The 20,409-nt window shown below is 35.8% G+C and overlaps 1 protein-coding gene across 5 annotated transcripts; it reads left to right on the forward strand.

Annotated features, from left to right (window-relative positions):
- Nucleotides 1-202: 202 nt before the first annotated feature.
- Nucleotides 203-18,678, forward strand: LOC110794936 (uncharacterized). 5 transcript variants are annotated; one of them, XR_008932917.1, is made up of 8 exons: nt 205-687; nt 3,123-3,390; nt 3,494-3,590; nt 6,794-6,977; nt 7,123-7,204; nt 16,921-16,972; nt 17,058-17,549; nt 18,492-18,678. XR_008932917.1 is itself a non-coding variant. In XM_056843680.1 (8 exons), the coding sequence occupies exons 1-7, from the start codon at nt 330-332 to the stop codon at nt 17,127-17,129; spliced, it is 1,113 nt and encodes a 370-aa protein (XP_056699658.1). In that variant the 5' UTR covers nt 205-329; the 3' UTR covers nt 17,130-17,143; nt 17,233-17,627. The 5 variants fall into 5 exon arrangements, 4 of the variants coding, with proteins under 4 accessions (XP_056699659.1, XP_056699658.1, XP_056699657.1 ...); XM_056843680.1 differs by lacking the exon at nt 18,492-18,678 and having other exon boundaries at nt 17,058-17,143; nt 17,233-17,627; XM_056843681.1 differs by lacking the exon at nt 18,492-18,678 and having other exon boundaries at nt 203-687; nt 7,123-7,292; nt 17,058-17,627.
- The last annotated feature ends 1,731 nt before the right edge of the window (nt 18,679-20,409 follow it).

A 20,409-nucleotide genomic window follows, 5' to 3' on the forward strand; every position in this document is an offset into this window, starting at 1 on the left:
AAAATTAATAATTTAACCCTTTAAAATATTTATCTATCAATTTTTTTTACTAATATAAAAGTTAATCAAAACTAAGTTAAAGTTACAAAAAAAATGGTTAAAGTTATCTTGGTGTACAATAAATTTATTGTACACCCTGCGCGCAAGACCTTTTGCTTAAAAAAACGGGGGAAGTACAAATTGCGTTATGCAAGTGAAGGGCGGAACTCGGAAGGGAACTAAACAAAGCCGAATTTGTCCGTCTAGGGAAAAAAAAAAAAAAAAAGGTCTGTATGACCTCTTTCTCCAATGGCCTAACCGCCTAAAAGCGGCCTAAACGGAAGGGTAGAATGCTGAGCGCCATTAAAATCAAGTGCCCACACCATCTACTCCTCCCCAAATTCAAATACAAATCATTCACAACTTCATCCCTTCATAATGAATGGTCAGGTCTCCAACAATGGAGAGAGAGTTCAATAAACCAGAACCGGGTCTGGGGACCGACTGGCCCAGAACCTCCATTGAAGCCTGACCATGTCGAAATCCCAAGTGGGTCAGCTTCATCATTAGCTGAGCTTGGTGCTTTGGTTCTCTCCACAAGTGACCCCCTCGCTAAATCCCAGCTTTCCCACTTTGCTTACTCTAAATGGCGTTCGGAGAAGCTCCCAATTGGGGTTTTCGAGCCGCCTACCCGCCCCGCCCGCCCATGTAAGCCTCAGCTGGTACTTACTTCTATCCTTAATTGTATTTATTTCTTTACTTTATTTGTTGATTTTGTGAATGGTTATTTAATTTTTTTTATCCCGGGTAGTGTAATTGATGTTTGTTGATTCGGGTTGTAGGCAGCATTATGTTATTATAACTATTCATACGGTATTTGTATGTTTATATCAAGTACTTATTTGACACAGTTGACATGTTGATCATTGTTGTAGGATAGTTTTAATTACTTGTCATTCAATTATTGCGAGCTTTAGAATGAAAATTACACAAGGAAATGGTGGTGTCGATTAGGAAATGAAAGATTGCAACTTTTTACTCTATGCCTATGACTCTATGATCATAATGTGCCAGAGTTCTTCTATTTCTATGTGATTGTAAGTTGCAATAGTTTATTGTGGCTTTACTTCCATTAGATCATCTCCAACGCGGGCTTGAAAGGAGAAATATGTATTTCTTATAAAAAATGACTCACCATTTGAGGAAATATATTTTGGTATGCCATCTAAAATGCAAGAAAGAAACATTTCTAGAGGTAATTATACCATCATTGGCTTAGAAGGCAAACTGGGGAATCAGTCCATCTGCCAAAAGATGAGGCTAAATTGGCTTTAAGAAGCATTTCGGGTGCAATAATGCTACCAAAAACACGGAAAATAGGCCAGCAAGTGGTCTGGGAAGAAAAATCGGCCCACATGCGAAATAATTCATTCGTGCTAGTTCTGCTCTTTGGTTGGCGGCAATTAATAGTTATGAGTTTATCTGTATTATTGTAAGGAAAGTCCCATGCCAATATAGATGATTATGCTTGTTGACCATCAAATATCTCTTTTATAAGTAAATTTCTATTACCATCCATGGTATTGACTACATGCTCCTTTCCTTATTCTCATGTGTATTTCCTACCTCAATCTTTTACCACCCACCAAACAGTACTTTAGAGTAAATGCGTCACTGAAAGAAGCTTTGTGACAAAAAATAACTGTTGAAAAGATCTTCAAAAGTATGTTGCTGGTCTACTCTAGGTTCACAAGGTTCTAAAATCCAGCGGGCCAGCAGTAGTCGATGCTTTTTCAATTGTTGCATTCTTAATTTTCTCGTTTAAAAGCTGGTGCTTCATGAGCTTTACTGCGTTGATTATATGGTTATTTCAACAACTCCGGGATGTTTTTTTTAATTTGCTACTGGATAAAGAGCTCTGCTGAAAACTCGTTAGTCGTTATTCGTCACAGAGTCGATTTGTACAATGAAATATGTATGTTGTACTTCTGTTCTGAACGATGAGGAATATATATTTCCCTTTATCTGTTTTACCTATTTATTCCATTGTTTTTTCACCTCTCACTTGGTCTGAAAGTATTGGTCATGTTTTCCTATTCCCTGTAGTGTGCGGCGTGTGCTAGTAGGGGGGATGTTATTCACTGAAATTAAAGGGTCTCTTCTATTAGTCCCATTGAATATGGCGTTCTGTTACGCAAAGGTTGATCTATAACATATGTTTTTGCTTGCTGCTCAAAATGACATTTTGTAACTTGTGTTTTAAAATTACAGTAATATGTGTTATGTACTGTTATTTTACCGCATCAGCCTTTATTATCCGTTGTAAAGCTGGTAAACTTATTGATAAAATTCAATTTCCATCTAGAGAAGTTAACACTTATATTCAAAATCCTATAATTTTTTAGAATCACCTGTTATTTTTCCACTAAAAAAGGTATATTTCCAGGCATTCCAGCCATACTCTGAGTATCTGAAAAAGATGTTCAACTCTTGATTTACAATGGAAATTTTCCAACTTGTCAATTCACGCTCCGCCCTACAATGGTCGCAAAGTGTGACGTAGCAATGGTCGCAAAGTGTGACGTAGCAACCTGAAAGATGGTCTTTTTTATGACATTGTGATCAAAATTCAAAACCATGATCACTACTGCAGTACTGCCTCTCCACAATTTTTTAAGGTCTCTTTCACTTACAATTTATTTAAAAAAATCACCCTTCCTCTATGCCTCTCTTCATGTAGACCTGCCTCCCCGAAAACCGAGCCCATTGCATATTTGCATTCTTAGGACTCGTTTCGAAACAACAAGCTCATCGTTAATCAGAGTCAGGGCCAATAATGCATACTTAGGACTAAAGAGGCACATTTTGCATTTAGCACTACAACTACAGTCTTAGCAAAAATTTATGTTAGCAAAACGACTATATTTTAAGACATCCCAAAACATACGAAGTATGTGACTATTATTTCCTTACGAGGATGTAGTACTTTTGATAAATTTTGTAGCATGGTTGCTGCTCCTTGTTTTTTAAAAGTTCATTACTTATGAGCACCGGCCATTGCGTTTTAGTAGATTCAGTGAATGATGAATTGATGATCCGTACACCGTACCTAGTTTACCTCTAATGTCTAATCGTATATTTAGTCATATGCTCCTTTTACAAACTGAAGGTACCTCCGAAGGATATTCCAACGCCTAAGGACTCTGGCTTGCCTCTGAATGCGTATATGCTTCATAACCTAGCTCATGTAGAGCTAAACGCTATCGACTTGGCTTGGGATACTGTTGTCCGTTTTTCTCCTTACCAGGAGATCCTTGGAGAGGGGTTCTTTGCTGATTTTGCTCATGTTGCTGATGATGAAAGTCGACATTTTGCTTGGTGTTCACAGAGATTATCAGAGCTTGGCTTCCGGTAATTAATTGTCTTAAAGATTCATGCGCCTTTTCAAAATCATGGATGATGAGTGTCTCTTGTTTCCTACTGTATGATGATCTATTTGTTCTGCTATAAGCAGCTACGGGGACATGCCTGCTCATAATCTGCTATGGAGGGAGTGTTTGAAGTCACGTGACAATGTAGCTGCACGTTTGGCTGCAATCCCGCTTGTCCAGGTAACTTACTCTCTGGCACATGGTCTCACCCATCTAACATTAAGTTAGGTTGTCCATGGTCTATGGTGATTTGATAGTGATTTGTGCATAAATATTGGATGGGACCGGGTGATGCCTTGAAATTACAGTTGATAACATGGTTTTCAATTGTCCATTGAACTGGTTGATAGGCCTTATGATTGTTAAATGCCTTTTGTAGATTAAAATGCTAAAAGTGTCGGTCTTGGAATGGCTCACTTAATGCTTGATGTTTAAGCATCTTTAATTTTAGTGTTTTTTCAAAGCTTAAAAATGTATACTTATGAAACGGAAGTTATAAAATATATCACCCGCAGCAATAGGTAGTAGCACTTAAATAAAACTATAAAAGACACCTTAAATGTAAAAAAAGAAACACTAACATAATTGAAAAACTTTGAAATCAAACAAAAACCAGAAAAGACTAATAAAAGAAGATTTAGGTTATATTCTAGAATATTCACTTTATCCTCTTCTCCTTTCCCTTCTTTGCAGTTACTTTTTCTCCGAACCTCGCCCGTTGTGTCATTCTCTCTTTCACATTATCTCCTTCAATAACATGCTCTAAACGAATGCATGCCATGTCCTTTATTACTAATGGTGATTCCTCCAAAAGAGAGCTTTCAGGATTAACATCCCACTTTCATGATATCCCTTTCTTGTAGCTCTTTGTAAATCGAAGTATAAGTTGGAGATTGGAGTGAATGTAAACCTACCTATCTCCTCTTGTACTGGTTTTAGTTTAAAAAAGCACGCCTTAGTCAAGGCATGGGCCATATCACATCCCTCCGCCAAGGCGCAACACATTATAGAAGACTCCACAAGGCGAGCGTCTCAATGTGAGCGCCTTTGGTTAAATGAGTTAATAAATATATAAAAAAGACAAACTTTTTCCAAATTAACACTTACTCATTCTTTGTGATGCAAATTCGAGCAAAATCTCTCAGTTAGTTACATGAATTTACTCCATTTCAACCCCTAAATTGAAACCCTTAATTGTAAAAAACCTTAATTCTGAAATTGGGTAGCAATTATTGTTGGCCGCTCGCCGGTGCCAGTGATGATAGAGAATGTCGACGAGCAATCTTTAGTGGTTGTCGGCGTTAGATCTTCCAGTTTGGTGAAGCGTTTTCAAGTTCTTGTCCTCTTCGGTTGGTGTCCTTTGCCCTCTTCTTTTCTCCGATCTTTTCTTTCTCTCCTTTTCATGAACCACTTTTTTCATTTTTCTTTTTTACTTTTCAATTTTACATTTACTTAGAGCAACTCCAATGGTTAGCTACAAGGTGGTTTACCGAAATTTGCCACATGAAATTTCTAGCTACTATGCTTTTAAGCTACAAAGTTTCTCATTAGTTAGCCACAATACCTTGTAACTCCCTATAATATTTTATTTAATATACAATTTAATTTATTTAACTTTTCCACTATTTTTTTTTCCAGCTACCTGCTCAAAATAGCTACAATATCTTGATAGTAATTTCTGTACCAATGGTTGGCTACCCGCTTATGTATTTTAACTTTTTGCAAGCATGTCCTTTTTATGACCACTTGCTTTGCTCTTACTGATCCTAGCTTAGCTTCGCGTGCCTTTTCTCCATTCAATTTTTATTTCTTTTTGCCCTTTTAATTTATTTTGTTGTAAGTACGTACTAAGTAATCAAGTGGTCCTTCCCCTCTTTTAATAACGTTTTCTTTAAAGGTTTTAAAAGTACCATAGTTTTTTCCCCTAATAAAAAGTATAGTAGTTTTTTTATCCTCTTATTTGAACAAGTATTAGTAGAAAAAAGAGAAAAGAAAAGGTGTGCCTTGTATCCAAAAGATGCGCGCCTTCGCCCTGCACCTAGACTCCACCGTCCTTGTGTGCCTTTTAAAGCTAAGGTACCTGGTTAATCTATTCTTTTTCAGTGTCTACAAGGTCACAAGTACTCCGGTGAGCATCCTGATTATTCATCATGAGCACATGACATATTTTAATATTTACTTTCTTTCCAGGCGGTGGACCAAAAAAAAAAAAGAACAATGTATCAATTACCTAGTGTACCTTTCACTATTTCCAAATATTACTTACTATTATTAGGGTGAGTTTATCCTCAGACTTCTTTTCCAAATGACAGGTTTGGAAATCTGTAAATAGAAGCAATAATTCACAATGTGGGTTTAGTCGGTGAGACTCGTGAAAGATTGAGAAAAGGTGTTTTTGTTGTGGGATAATTGAATCAGACTATCGTGGGATGGTTTCAATACATTCTCTCGCTATACAAAGTAGCCTTTTCCCATTGATTGTTGATAATATGACACAAGGGGAGAGGTTGCAAGAAACAATAACAACAAAGAAAAAGTGAAAGGAGAAGAGGAGAAACAATTTAAGCTAAATCATACGGAGTATTTGTTTTAGCCTTTTCTGGTTTTTGTTTGATTTTAATTATGTCAGTGTTTCTTTTTTCACGTTTAAGTTATCTCTTATTTATGTGCTATTGATGTGGGTAATACATTTATCTTTGTACTCGGACCTATGTCGGCATGGGTATGCGTCCAAGTGTACGACTCAGCTGTTTTGTGAAACATTTGCATGATTCTGGTCCAAAATGAAGTGTCCAATGTCTATACGACTATACCCATGTCGAGTGTCGAGGATTTGACACGGGTACTTGAGGTAAAATGAAACTCTTGTATCTTGCATTGTTTTTCACCAGTTCAATGTTTGGATAAAGTCTGTATTTTCCTTTTCTGCGTAGTTTTAGGACTTTTTCCTCATAGCTGTGTCCTCTCTCCCATTCGCACAACTATTGAAATATTGGCCAAAGACTAAATTTTGGTTATAGTTCGTCTATGTTGGGTGCTCTGACTTTGGGGTATGCCACTGAAGGGGGAAACATTCTGGTCAACAGTTTCTTCTAGATTTGATTTCTAAGAGAACTTTTCTATGTGATACCCTGCAGGACTGAATTTTTATCTACATCATTTCTCTTTTGCTAGATGGTCATTTATATAACATATGAATATTATGATAATATTTATTTATGTAGTAAGCAAGAGGTTCAGCCATCTCCAGTTCTTGAGTTGATGAACTTTTTAAGTTATTCAAATTTTCATTTCACCTTGTTCCTGTGAATTATGTTTCGGATTTCTTACATATAGAACGACAGTCCTTATGTATTAAATTTTATTGCTCGTTATTCCATTAGGAGGCCAGGGGGCTGGATGCAGGACCACGACTTGTGAAGAAGTTGATTGGCTTTGGAGATAAACAGACTTCAAGAATAGTAGCTCGAATTGCTCATGAAGAAGTTGCGCATGTTGCTGTTGGAGTTTACTGGTTCTTCTCAGTTTGTCAAAAGCTGGGGCAAGTCCCTTGCTCCACTTTCAAAGGTATTGATATGCTTTAAAAAAAACTAACTGTAGGCTTGTACGCTACGGCAAGCAGTAAAGATCTCATCTTCAGTAGGAGTACACAGCTCCCCTCTTTTTTCTTTTTGGTATTGTTTTTGGCTGATAGTGCTGATTTGTGTTACAGACCTGTTAAAGGAGTATGATATAGAGGTAAAAGGCCCCTTCAATTATTCAGCTCGGGATGAGGCTGGCCTGCCCCGCCATTGGTTAGTTAAAGTACTTAATGTCAGTATTAGTAAATTGATTCTGCAGCAACGATCAAATACAACTGAAAAAGCTCTACATTTTTGCTTCGTAAGTGAAGTACACTTTTCTCTATGAAAATTTGAAATTACATATGCCTAAAGGATTAACCCTTCTCATCAATTCTTCGGCTCTAGATGAGGTTGGCAACTCCCGCCTTAGGTAGGTCCATTTATCGGTTCGAAAATTAGGTGACACGAATATGTGGCAATGATCGAATGCAACTGAAAACGTTTTTCTATTTTTCCTTCAAATGTGAATCACACCCACAATTTCTTTTAAACATTAAAATCAATAATGTTGTAATGGTTAGCTCTCCCCTATCAAACAGTCTCTAAGTGGCTAATCCTACTTCTGCCTTTCAGTCACCTATTACCTCGGACTTCTACTATAGTGAAGGGTATAAATATTAGGAAAACTTCACATGAATGATCTTAACTATGACCATTCTTCTCACAATAAATCCCTACTATGAGTTATTCGATTATAATCCTAATCACGGGTTATCTTCCCAAAATGAACCGGTGACCTACGTAAACATTTAACAGGTCACCAAGGCCACATGGCATTTGGTGATGGGCTCTTATGTTATTGGAAAATTTGGCAGAAACCACTTTATAAATAGGGAAGTTGTGAGAAATCACATAATTTTATTTTTGTAGAAAAACCTAGTTCATATGTTTTTTTTGTCAAAAAAGTTCCGGTGGTTGACTAAGTTTTTCGGCATTGACCACGTATGTGATCACTGACAAACCCTTTTTTCTTGATTTTTTCCCCATTTTCCTTCCACTTCTCCTTCTCTCTCCTTGTTGATCTTCATTTTTCCCCGGTTGATGGTCCAACCAGTTCAATTTCTTCAACATACCAATACCCCGACATTCATCACCCACAAAACCCATTTCTCGATGTTATAACTCACCTTTTCTCCCTCCCCAACAACAACAAATGGGGGCACCAACTTTGCTCTTGTTGATTCCTAAAAAGGGGTATTCAATCCTTTATTCTGAACTCTTCCCCTAACCCCCTTGTTATATCCATGACTTCTGTGCTCCACCAAATGGGGATTTCTAAGGGTGATGTGAGTTTGATAGATTCTCTTGCCCAATTCAATATAGGCCCTGTTTGACAATTAGTAGTTAGCGGATAGCTGTAGCAGATTGTATTGACTAATTTGACTAACAGTTTTGTATATGCTAGTTTGACTAACTGATTGTATTAAAAGTGTTAAGTAAAGGATTTTTTGCGAAAAAGGACCTTTTATAAACGTTTTTTTTTGCGAGAAATGACCTTTTATGACGAAATTGGTGAAATGGGACCTAAAACATAAATTTTTTTGTTGACTGGGACCTTTTACCGGTTTCTTGGAGTTGACCCAACATTCCGGCAACGACTTTGACACGTGGCAATCGGAGATGGCCACGTGTCCATTTAATGATTAAAAAAAAATCCCAAAAAAAAGAATTTTTTTTCTTTTTCTTTTTCTGTTCCCCTCTCTGAGATGCACTTCTCTACTTCCCTGTTCAAGTTGGCCTTCTCCTTTTCTTTATGGAGCTTAATCGATAAGATCAAGGCCTCGTGGCTTGAGCACTTCCTAGCATACCCAGGTGACGGGAATGGAAAGCCATCTTCCCCAACAATATCAATTACAACAACAACAATCAAATTAAACCCCTCTGTTTTTTTTCCCCAATTCCTCTCTAATCAACAAGGATTCCAATCGTAGAAACCCTAAAAATTAAATCGAAAGAAGACTGTAGATCCTTCTAATTGAGTTGAAGATCTGATGATAAAAGGATCTTTGGCGGGCTCCGATTAGATTGAAACCCTAGGGTTTGTTCGTCGGTCGCAGCGGCGTACAAAGAATTGAAGTGAGAGAAAGAGAAAGGCGCCTCCTCAAGGAATCTTATTATGAGAGGAGGAAAACAAATTTAAGAACCAGGGCTTTTTCAAAAAACTTCTAAGTAGTTTGATTATTGTTATTCCAGCAAATATGAGAGACCAATAGATGTGAGAGTTCGACAGAGGGAAGAGTCAAGCCAGCCGAGTTGAGGGTGGCGCCGAGTTGAATCGCCCAGGCGAGAGGGTCAATATTCTTCTCTTGAGCTGGTGAGTTCTAGGACAGTGTCCCAGAATGATGCTCCGTTTGTTGGCTGGGTTTCCGCCATTGTTGGACTCTCGAAGAAGATCCGTCGAGGTTTCTGGTGTGAGGAGAGAGAAAATGAGTAGGAGCTGGTTTTGATGGTTGTTTTAATTGAGAGGGGTCAAAAGAAAAATTGGGCAATTTTTTTTTTTAATCATTAAATGGACACGTGGCCTTCTCCGGTTGCCACGTGTCAAAGTCGTTGCCGGAATCTTGGGTCAACTCCAAGAAACCGGTAAAAGGTCCCAGTCAACAAAAAAATTTATGTTTTAGGTCCCATTTCACCAATTTCGTCATAAAAGGTCCTTTCTCGCAAAAAAACGTTTATAAAAGGTCCTTTTTCGCAAAAAATCCTTAAGTAAATAATGGATTGCAATAGCTGTTTGATTATATAAAATGACTAACAAGGACATTAAATATATTTTTTTTTGAGGGAACAAGGACATTAAATATTTTTCATGAGTAAAAATAAATTTGTTATTTGAATTTACAAAATTATGTAAATCATATACTTGTATATTATTTTCTTATTTGTTAAATGTTTTCTTGTTAATAAGATGTGAAAATACAGTGAAACTTACTCCCTCCGTCCCGGAATACTTTGAAACGGTTTGACGGGCACAGAGTTTAATGCAATGTAATTGACTTATTATTTAATTAGATGGTAGTTGATAGTGGGGTACTTTTTTTAATATAGATAATGGAAAATGTGTCAACTTTTTAAAAGGGTAGTGGGAAATGAATCGCGTTTTAATGTTTTTTTAGGGAGTAGGGATATAGGTGGGTCCATAGGTAAATATAATATTAATAAAAGTTTGCCATTTATAGAAACGATGCGAGTAATCCGAAACGGCTTTATAAAGAAAGCGGTGCGAGTATTCCGGGACGGATGGAGTAACAAATAAATAAAAATAAATCCTTAAGAGCCACATGCACAGTCCAGTCCCTATGAGCCACATACACCAATCTTTTGGAACAATTATTATTACTGTCACTATTATTACGAATGAACAATGCAAAAAGGAAACCTTAAAAGAACGATAACCACATTCCTTAAAGCCATATTCCTAGTCCAGTTCACTCTTCACTCTTCACACAAACATAAAACATCACGGCCCCTTTTATTGTTTTTTTTTTCTCATTTTCTTTAATATAATCCTCTTACTCTCTAGTTCCTCCATCTGCCATTGTCATCCTTGTCGTCCTCCATATGATCGATTATGAATTGAATCAACATGCAACATAGAGCTCAGGTAGATGAAGCAACATTACACTGGTTGCTATTTTACCCCCTTAGTTTATCTGATGATTAGAGTTATCAATTGAAATTGTAACTTTTTTTATTTAGTTTTTCCCATTCTTCGTGGAAATGGTCATTTTGTTAATTTCTTGGAGTAACCTGACAATGGGAAATTTGGTATCTTTTTTTGGGAAATTAATCTGGTATGTTAGTATGTATCTTTTTTAAGAGGAATCAATTTTGTATCTGTTTTAGGGAAATTAATCCGGTACGTATCTTTTTTAGAGGAATTAACTTCTTTTATTTTTTTAGGAAATTAACTGGTATTTCATTTAGGGAAATGGGAAATTGTTTCATTTGTGAAGTCAGCACTGGGCATATATGTAATTAGCAATAAATATTGAAACCTCTACTTACAAAATGCTGGTATGAGCAACGTCTCCAATTTAGCAGATTTGGGCGAATCAGCTAACCAAAAACGCTACTTACCAAACAGATGCATTAGCGGATTTCAATGATAAAATCCTGTAACTTGGCTGAATCCTCTAATTTTAGCTCAAACCTCTGAGTACCAAACGCAGCCATACTCCTCCTCTATCCCATAACCACCACAACAGCACTAGTGCAACACAACTTGCCTTCCATCACTCTGTCACCTTCAATCATTGTGAACCACCAGCTTCCCTTAAAACTTTCAATCGATGCCTTCTTCTACAAGGCGTTTCAGATCTTTCACTTTATTTTATACTAATCATCAATGGTCAACCCTTTGGTACACATATTCGTTCCATATTTGGAGTAAAAGGAAAAAAAATTGATGCCAGCTGAACTTTTTATTTCTTACTCTAAATATTTGTGAATTTGATACAAATTGAACTTATTGTTTCTTACTTGTACGATTAATGACTTAATGTCTAAAGCCTGCAAACTTCATTCAATAGTTCCATAGCTTGATATGTATTTCCTATTCAAATTCTGGATTTTATTAAGTTTTCTGTAAATGGAGTATAATTATTCAAATTGATTCTGAAAATTAAGTGGTGGTATTATGCGATGGTAATGGGATGGGGTGGGGTGGTGGTCCTAGGTGACTAGATGGCGAGGCAGGAAGGTGATGAAAGATGAGGGTGGTGAAGGCAAAGGTTGCAGAAGGGAGGTAGGAAGGTACGATAATGGCTGGGCTATTATTCAAATTGATTCTGAAAATTAATTGGTGGTTTTATACGATTGGTAATGGATGAATGGATGACAGGGTGGTGGTCCTAGGTGGCGATGATGGTGAGGCAGGAAGCTGATGAAAGATGGGGGGTATGGTGGAGGAAGAGGTTGCAGAGCAGAGGTTGGAAGGTAGGGTAATGTCTGGGCAACAAAAAGAGATTGGCGGGCTTGAACGGAGAAAAGATAAAGAGAGAGAGGAAGGTGAAAAATTAAATTTACCAATGAAACAAGTTACCAGTAACATTGGGTAAATTTTGGGAAGGGCTCCCTTATATTAGTTGAGAGTATTGTAGTATGAGAAGAATTGTCATGGTTGGGATTATTCATCCAAAAATTATGTGACAGACACATGGCATATCCTGTGAGGCACAAAAATGGTTCACACAAAAGTACCGTAATTTATATCATGAACCTGTGACTCTGTTATACAAGGTTAATATAGAAACCCTTCTAAGCTACTGGGTCATTGCAGAAGAAAACCTTCTTTTCAACAATAACTCTCATCTCTCACACTGAATTTAAAAGTTGCCAATTTTCCCAGTTCTCCTGGCTAAGCGTGCGAATACCAACTCCTTTTTTGTCGCAATTGCTTTTTGCAAAAGTACCACCAATGGTGGAAATTATCTCCGTTGCTTTGTGATGTGCCACTACCCCAAACTCCTCCACCCGTGAAGATGACGTACGTGAGGCGAAAGAAAAAGGACACTATTGGAATTCCACCATAAGGGTCAGCAATATTCCACTAAGAAATGCTGTGCAACAAGCTGTGAAATAATGTAGTGTGAGTGTTCATGTGTTAGAGGCAACCATTATAAATAAAGGGCTGATGTGTAATAGATGGCTATAAGAATATTTTTGATGTCTTCCCATTTTCTTCTTCCTCGGTTGTATCCACCATTGTTGATTTAATGACATCAACACACACTCTCTATCTTAGCCTTGTTATGTTTATCTCTTTTTCTGTTCACAGATTTGCAACTTAGCATTCTATAACAACTTGGTATAAGAGTGGTATCTGGTGATTTAATGGCACCGAGTAACGTGACTCAAAGAATAGAAACATTGGAGCAGCAATATCTGAGGAACCCTTACTCATTTAACATCCAGGAAAGGCTATATATGAAGATGATGGAGTAGATCCTCGGAATTCGACAAATTTCAGAAGCGTCCTTTCATTCATTGAAGGACATGGCTTCTCTGACCACCGAGATCGACGGGAACTTACACCTTTGTTGACAAGATCTCAACCATAGCCGATGAGCACCAACAACTTCGTAATAAGTTCCAGAATAACTCTAGTTCCACTGGGTTTTCAGGAATGTCGAGGATATTCGGTCTCCAAACTATGGTGGTGGCCATGGTAGAGACAACATGGTGGTGGTGGTAGTAGCGATCCACAAGAGGGCATCTCCAACTTCCTAAACCGCCAGTTACTCCCACCACTTCTACCGTGTCCACCACCATATCTTGGCTATTGGAACATCCTCGACATTCCTGAAAACCCACGAACTGGAGTTACTCCGAACTTATGGTTGAGATTTTATGGTCAAAGGTGGTAAGTTTCTCGTCGATTTTGGTGGTCATAGAAGCCATGTCATCCTTCAATGACTAAGGATGCTTCTGAAATTTGCCAGATTCTGCTCCATCATCTTCGTATAGAGCCCTTCCTGGATGTTAGAAACCTCTTGAGTATGGGTTTCTCGTAGCTAAGACATATATGCTCCAATGTTTCTGATTCTCTAAGCCACGCTAGTGGGTGCCATTAAATCACCCAAGGACTGATCTGATACCAAGTTGTTATAGAATGCTAAGTGCTTAGAAATAACAAGGTCAAAATAGAGAGTAGTTGTATATTGATGCTATTAAATCATCAATGGTGGATACAACTAAGGAAAAAGAAAGTAAGAATACAACAAAAATATTTTCATGGCCATTACACATCAGTCCTCTATTATTTATAATGGATGCCTCACCCTACATGCATTTCAACACTTGTTGCCAAGGCACTTCTTAGTGGAATATTGTTGACATCCTTACAGAGAAATTCCAACAGTGTCCTTTTTCTTTCTGGGTAGTCATGGCACATCGTGTATGTTGATGGTTAAGCATCCGAAATATGTCTACCCTTCTCATAATGTACATGCTCCAAGCCTTTTATAGCTTCCTTGTCCCTTGTCCCTTGTCCCTTGTTGCCAAGTTCCAAAAAAAAAAAGAAATCAAGTTTAACAATCTGAAAGTTTTATTGCAAACCACAAGTATACTCTTTGAAAGATTCCTTGCAACAGTCTAGAAGTATCTGTAACAAGCGGTTTTTACAACCCTTACAACTATGAGAGGGAGAAAAAGCTTGCCCAAGAAAGTCTGCATAGTGAAGAGAATATCTTTTGTAATGCATCGAGTATAGGGGAAGGGCACATTAGGAAGCGTCATTATAATTCATTTAGAGGTAGCCTGAGCAACAAGTAGCGGGGAGTTAGTTAGTCTCAGGGCTCTCTTTAACATTTTGGGCCCTGTTCTAATCTTTAAAATTGGGCCCTTAGTATAAGAAGTATAAGAAATAAGGCGTGAAAATTTTAGCCATTTGACACAAAAATTAGGCAATTTAATTTAGGTGAAAATTGAATTAATTCTTCTATTGAAAGTGAATCAAGGATAGAGGTATTAGAATCATTGAAAAAGGAAGGTGAAAGGTAACTTTGGATAAAACAAGAAAACTAAGGAGAAATTAGGAGATGAATGTGATTTGAAAAGAGATAAATTAAAGGAAGTCGGGGAGATTTGATGAAGAGCTTTGATTCCTAGGTTGAACTGTTTAAGTCGCTGAAGTGTTAAAGAGTTAAGGAGTAGTACAGAAGCAGTTTTGGGAAAAAAGATACGGGTCCTTTTTTGAATTTATAAAGATACGGGTTCTTTTTTAAATTTATACAACCGAGCTGTAAATATTGGGCCCTCCAAGTTTTGGGTCCCATGTTGAGGATCAGGATGCACAGGGCCTTAGTGCATCTATAACCACTCTCATCAGTGGGGAAAAAAAATCTCACCACTACCTCTCTACCACTTTCTTACTCCTCCACATCACTTTCCTGGTTTCCTCACAAACACATTTTTCTACAAAAAATTCATCCCACCAATGAACTAAAAAAAACTCCTCACCACTCTTACTTTTACTATTCGCTAAACCCCACCACACTTTCTATCTCCCACATACTCCATCCATTTTATATTTTATTCAATTATATTAATAACTTAAATGAATTCTAACAATTAATTAAGATAAATTATTTTATTTACGTTATTTTTATATATGTTTCGGTATTTATATATTTTTAATACTCTAAATTTAATTGAAAATTTATGTTACTGAAAATTTTCAGTAATTTTTCGAAAATATCACAAATTATAGTAACACTTAGTATGAAAAATGATTTTTGTGATTACAGAGAAAAATGATTTTTGAAAGTGTGTCAAAATTTAGCAAAATTGGTCTCTATTTATAGATCTTGAAATTTTATGACCGTTCGTATAACTTTTTTGTTTATAATAATTATTTTCAGCTAAAATTAGCCGTTAAACAAAAGAGCCGTTATAATTTGCACCGAATTTTGTGATTGGTTGATGAATCTGACTGGGACATGTGGCAAGCGCCCATTGGGCCTCACGCTGCGCCCAGTCAGATTTTGTTGAGAGCATGCTTTTTCCTTTTTTGGAATGTTGTGGTTCAATGGTAACATTTGGGGGGAATACCTATCATTTTCAATTGAAATATGGCAGTTGGTGGGGCCAAATTTCAATTCATCGACTCCTCATTGATGTGATCTGTGATCTTTTTGTTCCTCACGGATTTTTCTTTGTGAGCTACTCCCTCCATCCCATAATTATCTTCCTGTTTGACCAAAAATACGGATTTTAAGAAAGTGGAATATAGTACATGAAAAAGTGGAATAAAGTACAAATGATGATTGAGTTGTATGGAAAAGTGGAATAAAGTACATGTGAAAGAGAATATAGTACATGGGAAAAGTGGAATATAGTACATGGGTGGGGTTTTCAATTCAATTTTAATTAATATAGTACATAAGAAAGTGGGGACCTTAGTAGCCAAAATTAGAAACAGGAAGACAATTTTGGGACGCTCGTTTAGGAAAGCAGGAAGATAATTTTGGGACGGAAGCAGTAATATTTTCCCCACTGTTGGGAGTGCTCTACATAGCGGAGTTTAGGGAAAGAGAAGGCAGGATGAATATGATGACACTTATATTCTGTTTTATTTTAGCCTTTTTTAGTGGGAGTGTCCAGCCACTCGAAGGCCTGGGATTGTGTCTCACAGCACTAATACAATCAGTAATGTATTCTCCAAATTATCACTCATTCCCACAATCTGATTACCAGCTAAACCTGATGGTTTAGAGAACTCAAGAAACAACTATACGGGCTCTGCAAAAAAAACACATGAGTAGTCTGTAAGACACAAGTGTCTAATTTTATGTTGGAACACTTGGGGGGATAGTTAAATCCAGATATTCATATCATTACCAAGTTACTATTCATCTACGATACTCCTTACCACACAAGCGGAGATAACAAAGTAAGGGTCCTCTTGTCTTAATTCTTTCCTTGTTGTATTTAAACATCTTTATTGGCATAAGATCAATTGTTTATTTTGGTGTCGATGTGATAGAAGTGTAATCAATAGGCTTTGACACTTTGGCGTATTGAAAATTAAACTACAACCTGCATATCTCTTGTCTTTGTCATCTACTCCGTACAATTTGCTAAAGAAGAATTTGTATGCACCAATGGCAAGTGCTTAGTGTCAAGACTCAAGATTTAAGGGTATGAACAAAGGTGAAGACAGTTATCCCATTTGAATGTCCAAAGCAATGTAATTTCATTACTGAACATTTGATTTTACATGAAGTATATTAATAAGGGCCCAATTTTAAAGATTAGAACAGGGCCCCATAAATGTTTAAGAAGGTCTTTGTATTGCTGCACATAACATTACTTTGTTATTGTTATCCACTTATCCCCTTTTCTTTCCAGTTGATATGTAAACCGACTTTGATTCCTCTGATTTTCAGGTATGATGCATCATCATCGACTGACAATCAAAGCAAAGAGCAGCTATCTGAGGTACGTTGCCTGAGTTTCTGCTCTGAAATAACTTAGAATCTACTGTTTTGTGCTTAAATAATTCAGCAATCCACAATTCTGATAGGTATATGAAAGGCTTGCTCACATCATTGCAATGGAGAACGAAAATGCCAGTTCAAGCAGCCATCCTAGGTGATTGTAGAAGAAAAGGTTACAAGTTTTACGCTAACTTGTGAAGTGTGAACTGCCGTTCGTGTAATTTTATTGACAGCATATGACACCTAACTTTTAACAACCAGGTTGGGGCTTGCCGAAAATGCGTGCCAAGACTGCTCATAGTCTTACAAGGATTACAGGATGTTTTCTTGCAAAATGGTTCTGGTTGGATATAGGTATAGCTGACGTCCCTTAAAAGCGGGGGAATGAAAATAATTTATTGGGCTGTTCTTGGGTATGTAAATGTAATTTAGGGTGTGAGAAAAATGGGATCGGAAACAACCATTCAGTCTCCTGGTAGAAAAATATTATTCTCCGGTTCAGTCCAAAACTCTTTAAAAACCAGTTTTGGATTATACCAGTTTTCCTTGAAGAATATGAATACAAGCCACTTAAAAAGGTATTTCTCTCCTTTCATATATTGGAATATTAACATATTATATGAATTTTTATATTATTTTATTTATTTAGAAAAAGACGAACAATATGTTTTCTATACCTTTTTTTCTGTTTTGGTCAAAGAATGTTTGTTAATAAAACAAAGTTACATGAGTAAATCTTCGTATTCAATGAACATAGTTACTCGAGATTAAGCATCATCATGTTTAGCTTGTTTATGAACAATTTGATTGAATGTAACTATGTAAGAAATATAACTACGTGAAATATGGGAGGAGTTTATCTTCATTTCCTAAACCAAAGGGATGGTTCATTTGCTAAATCAACGATCGTAAATACATGAAGGGTTTAGGAAGGATTGTTTAGGATTTTTTATTTTTTATTTTTATACGGAGTATTATTTTAAGAGACATCATCTTAAGATAGGGTAGTTTCAAAAAAAAAAAAGTCTTAAGATAGGATATGGATGAAAAGAAATGGAGGATTAATCATAACACATAAAATATCATAATATAGGTCAAAATATATATTACTTGTCTTCTAGTATGTACTTTTTGACATGAGCTTAGTGAAACAAAAGTAAGAAAAAATAGAAAAAGTAAAAGTAACGTAGAAGCAGCTTTAGCAAGGTCATGAGCATGACAAACTTAGAGGTTGTTTTTTTGCATATCAGATATGTGTGGCAACACACATATCAACTAAAAGACAAATAGCTAAAAGACAAAATAGGAAGTACCATTCTGTAAAAAAAAATGGTACCATCTGTAAAAAAAAAAAAAAAAAAAAAAGTACCATTTTTTATTTAAAAAGTACCATTTAATTTCTTTTTTTGTCCTTTTTCCTATTTTGTCTTTTGCAATGATATGTATTTGCAAGCACATATCTGATATCCGAAAATGCTTCCTCTGACAAACTCTTATCACGTTTGACGTTGTTGAAACAGTTTGGTTGTCCAAATCATTTCTTGTACTTCGTCATCCAATAGAAGTTCAACGAGGCGCTTCAAGCTTGTAAGAAATGTGACACTCTAGTAACATTAAGATTGGGAAAAGACTACAAGTATACTAGGTGTACAAAGCATATTGTACACCATTAATAGTGTTTTGACACATCACTAATTTCACTCATAAATTAGAGGGAAAATGAGGAATGAAAACGGAGGAATGGTCGGGAGTTTATTTCGCCTAATTGCACCTAATGCACTGGGGCGGGAAAAATATCTGAACATTGACAGACGTTTTCAGAGGATCATTTTAGTAATGAAAATATCAAATATTGGATGTTTTTTTAGCCTATAAAATATGACTTTTTAGGAACTCGTTACCTTGGGTATGTCAGGTAATTAATTGTACGACCTCATTATCAAAAATGAGTTGGTTATTGGAACATAGAGTTGTTTTATTTTTTTAAATTATGAATTATAAATTTTTATGATTACACAAGGATTTATAGTATAACTTAACGATACCAGAAAATGTTTACCGAACTCCAAATAAATTTTTTATTTACCGTAATTCTAATCATGTAAAATAATAAATTAAATAACTTCGTATGTAGTACATAACTTCGAAGAGTTAGCTTTTAATTTCTAAGAGTGACTAGGATTACACGGGTTCATTATCTTTTTAAATCAAAACCAAACTCAAGTAAAATAGATGCGTAACTCCTAACATTTTCATAAACTCAAAGTTGTTTATTTATAGTACAAAATTACGACCCACCACCAATATTGGAAAAGGTTGCTAGAATACAAAGTCTTATAATATTATATACGATAATAAAGGATCATTTTAATTTTAAACAAATCATATTAAGTAGTCTAAGATTTGTTTTTCATGACTTACGTGCTAATACCCCTTGCTTCAATTGTCAATACTACGCTGCTATAACACATTAATATCTACACTAACTGCGCGCGCACACGTGTTCGATTTTTGTCAAGGCCAAAATTAACAAAACTTATTTAATTGTGACAAACGATTTTAAAGTATCATTTTAGTAACGAAAAGATAAAAGTACTTGATGTTTTTTTAACCTTTAAAATATGATATTTTTGGCAACTCGTTCTCTTTATAGGGACTATTGGGTAATTAATTGTCCGGCCTCATTATCAAAAATGAGTTGGTTGTTGTAAACATAAAATAGATTTTTTTTTCTTTTTAATTATGTATTATAGATTTTTATGACTATTCAAGGTTTTAGAGTAGAACTTAATAATACCAGAAAATGTTTATCGATCTCCAAATAAATTTTTTAGAAGTTCAAGCAGCGTTGCATTGACCATTATGGTAGGGAGGTATAATACATCCGCAATTGCAACATATATGTTTTATTCTATTCTTGTGTGTAGACTGGGTATGATTTTAGGGGGCGTTTGGTTGGATAAGGCGAAAGGGAAAGAGAATGAGAATGGGAATCAATGAGAATGAAATGAAAACCTTTTGTTTAAGAATGGTGTTTGGTTTCTATTAATAAATAATTAAAAATTAAAATTTGAAAAAATATATAAAAATATAAATAAAAAATAAAAAATGAAAAACAAAAATAATAATTAACAATAAAAATAAATAATTAGTAATTAATAATTAATAATAAACAATAATAATAATAAATAAATAAATAATAAATTATTTATTAATTATTATTTATTACTCCCACCGTTCCTAAACGTTCTTCCCATTTCTATTTCGGACGTTCCTAAATGTTCTTCCTAGTTTATATCCTCTTCTATTTACCAAAATACTTAAAGATTCTAACCAAATTCCAACCTAAATTTCCCAACCCAAATATTTAATTCATTTCCCTTCCCTATAAACCCACTTCCCCACCCCCTTTAAACCCAAACCTTTCACGGTCTCTCT

The sequence above is a fragment of the Spinacia oleracea genome, chromosome 4, assembly GCF_020520425.1.
Source record: "Spinacia oleracea cultivar Varoflay chromosome 4, BTI_SOV_V1, whole genome shotgun sequence".
NCBI classification, from domain to species: domain Eukaryota; kingdom Viridiplantae; phylum Streptophyta; class Magnoliopsida; order Caryophyllales; family Amaranthaceae; genus Spinacia; species Spinacia oleracea.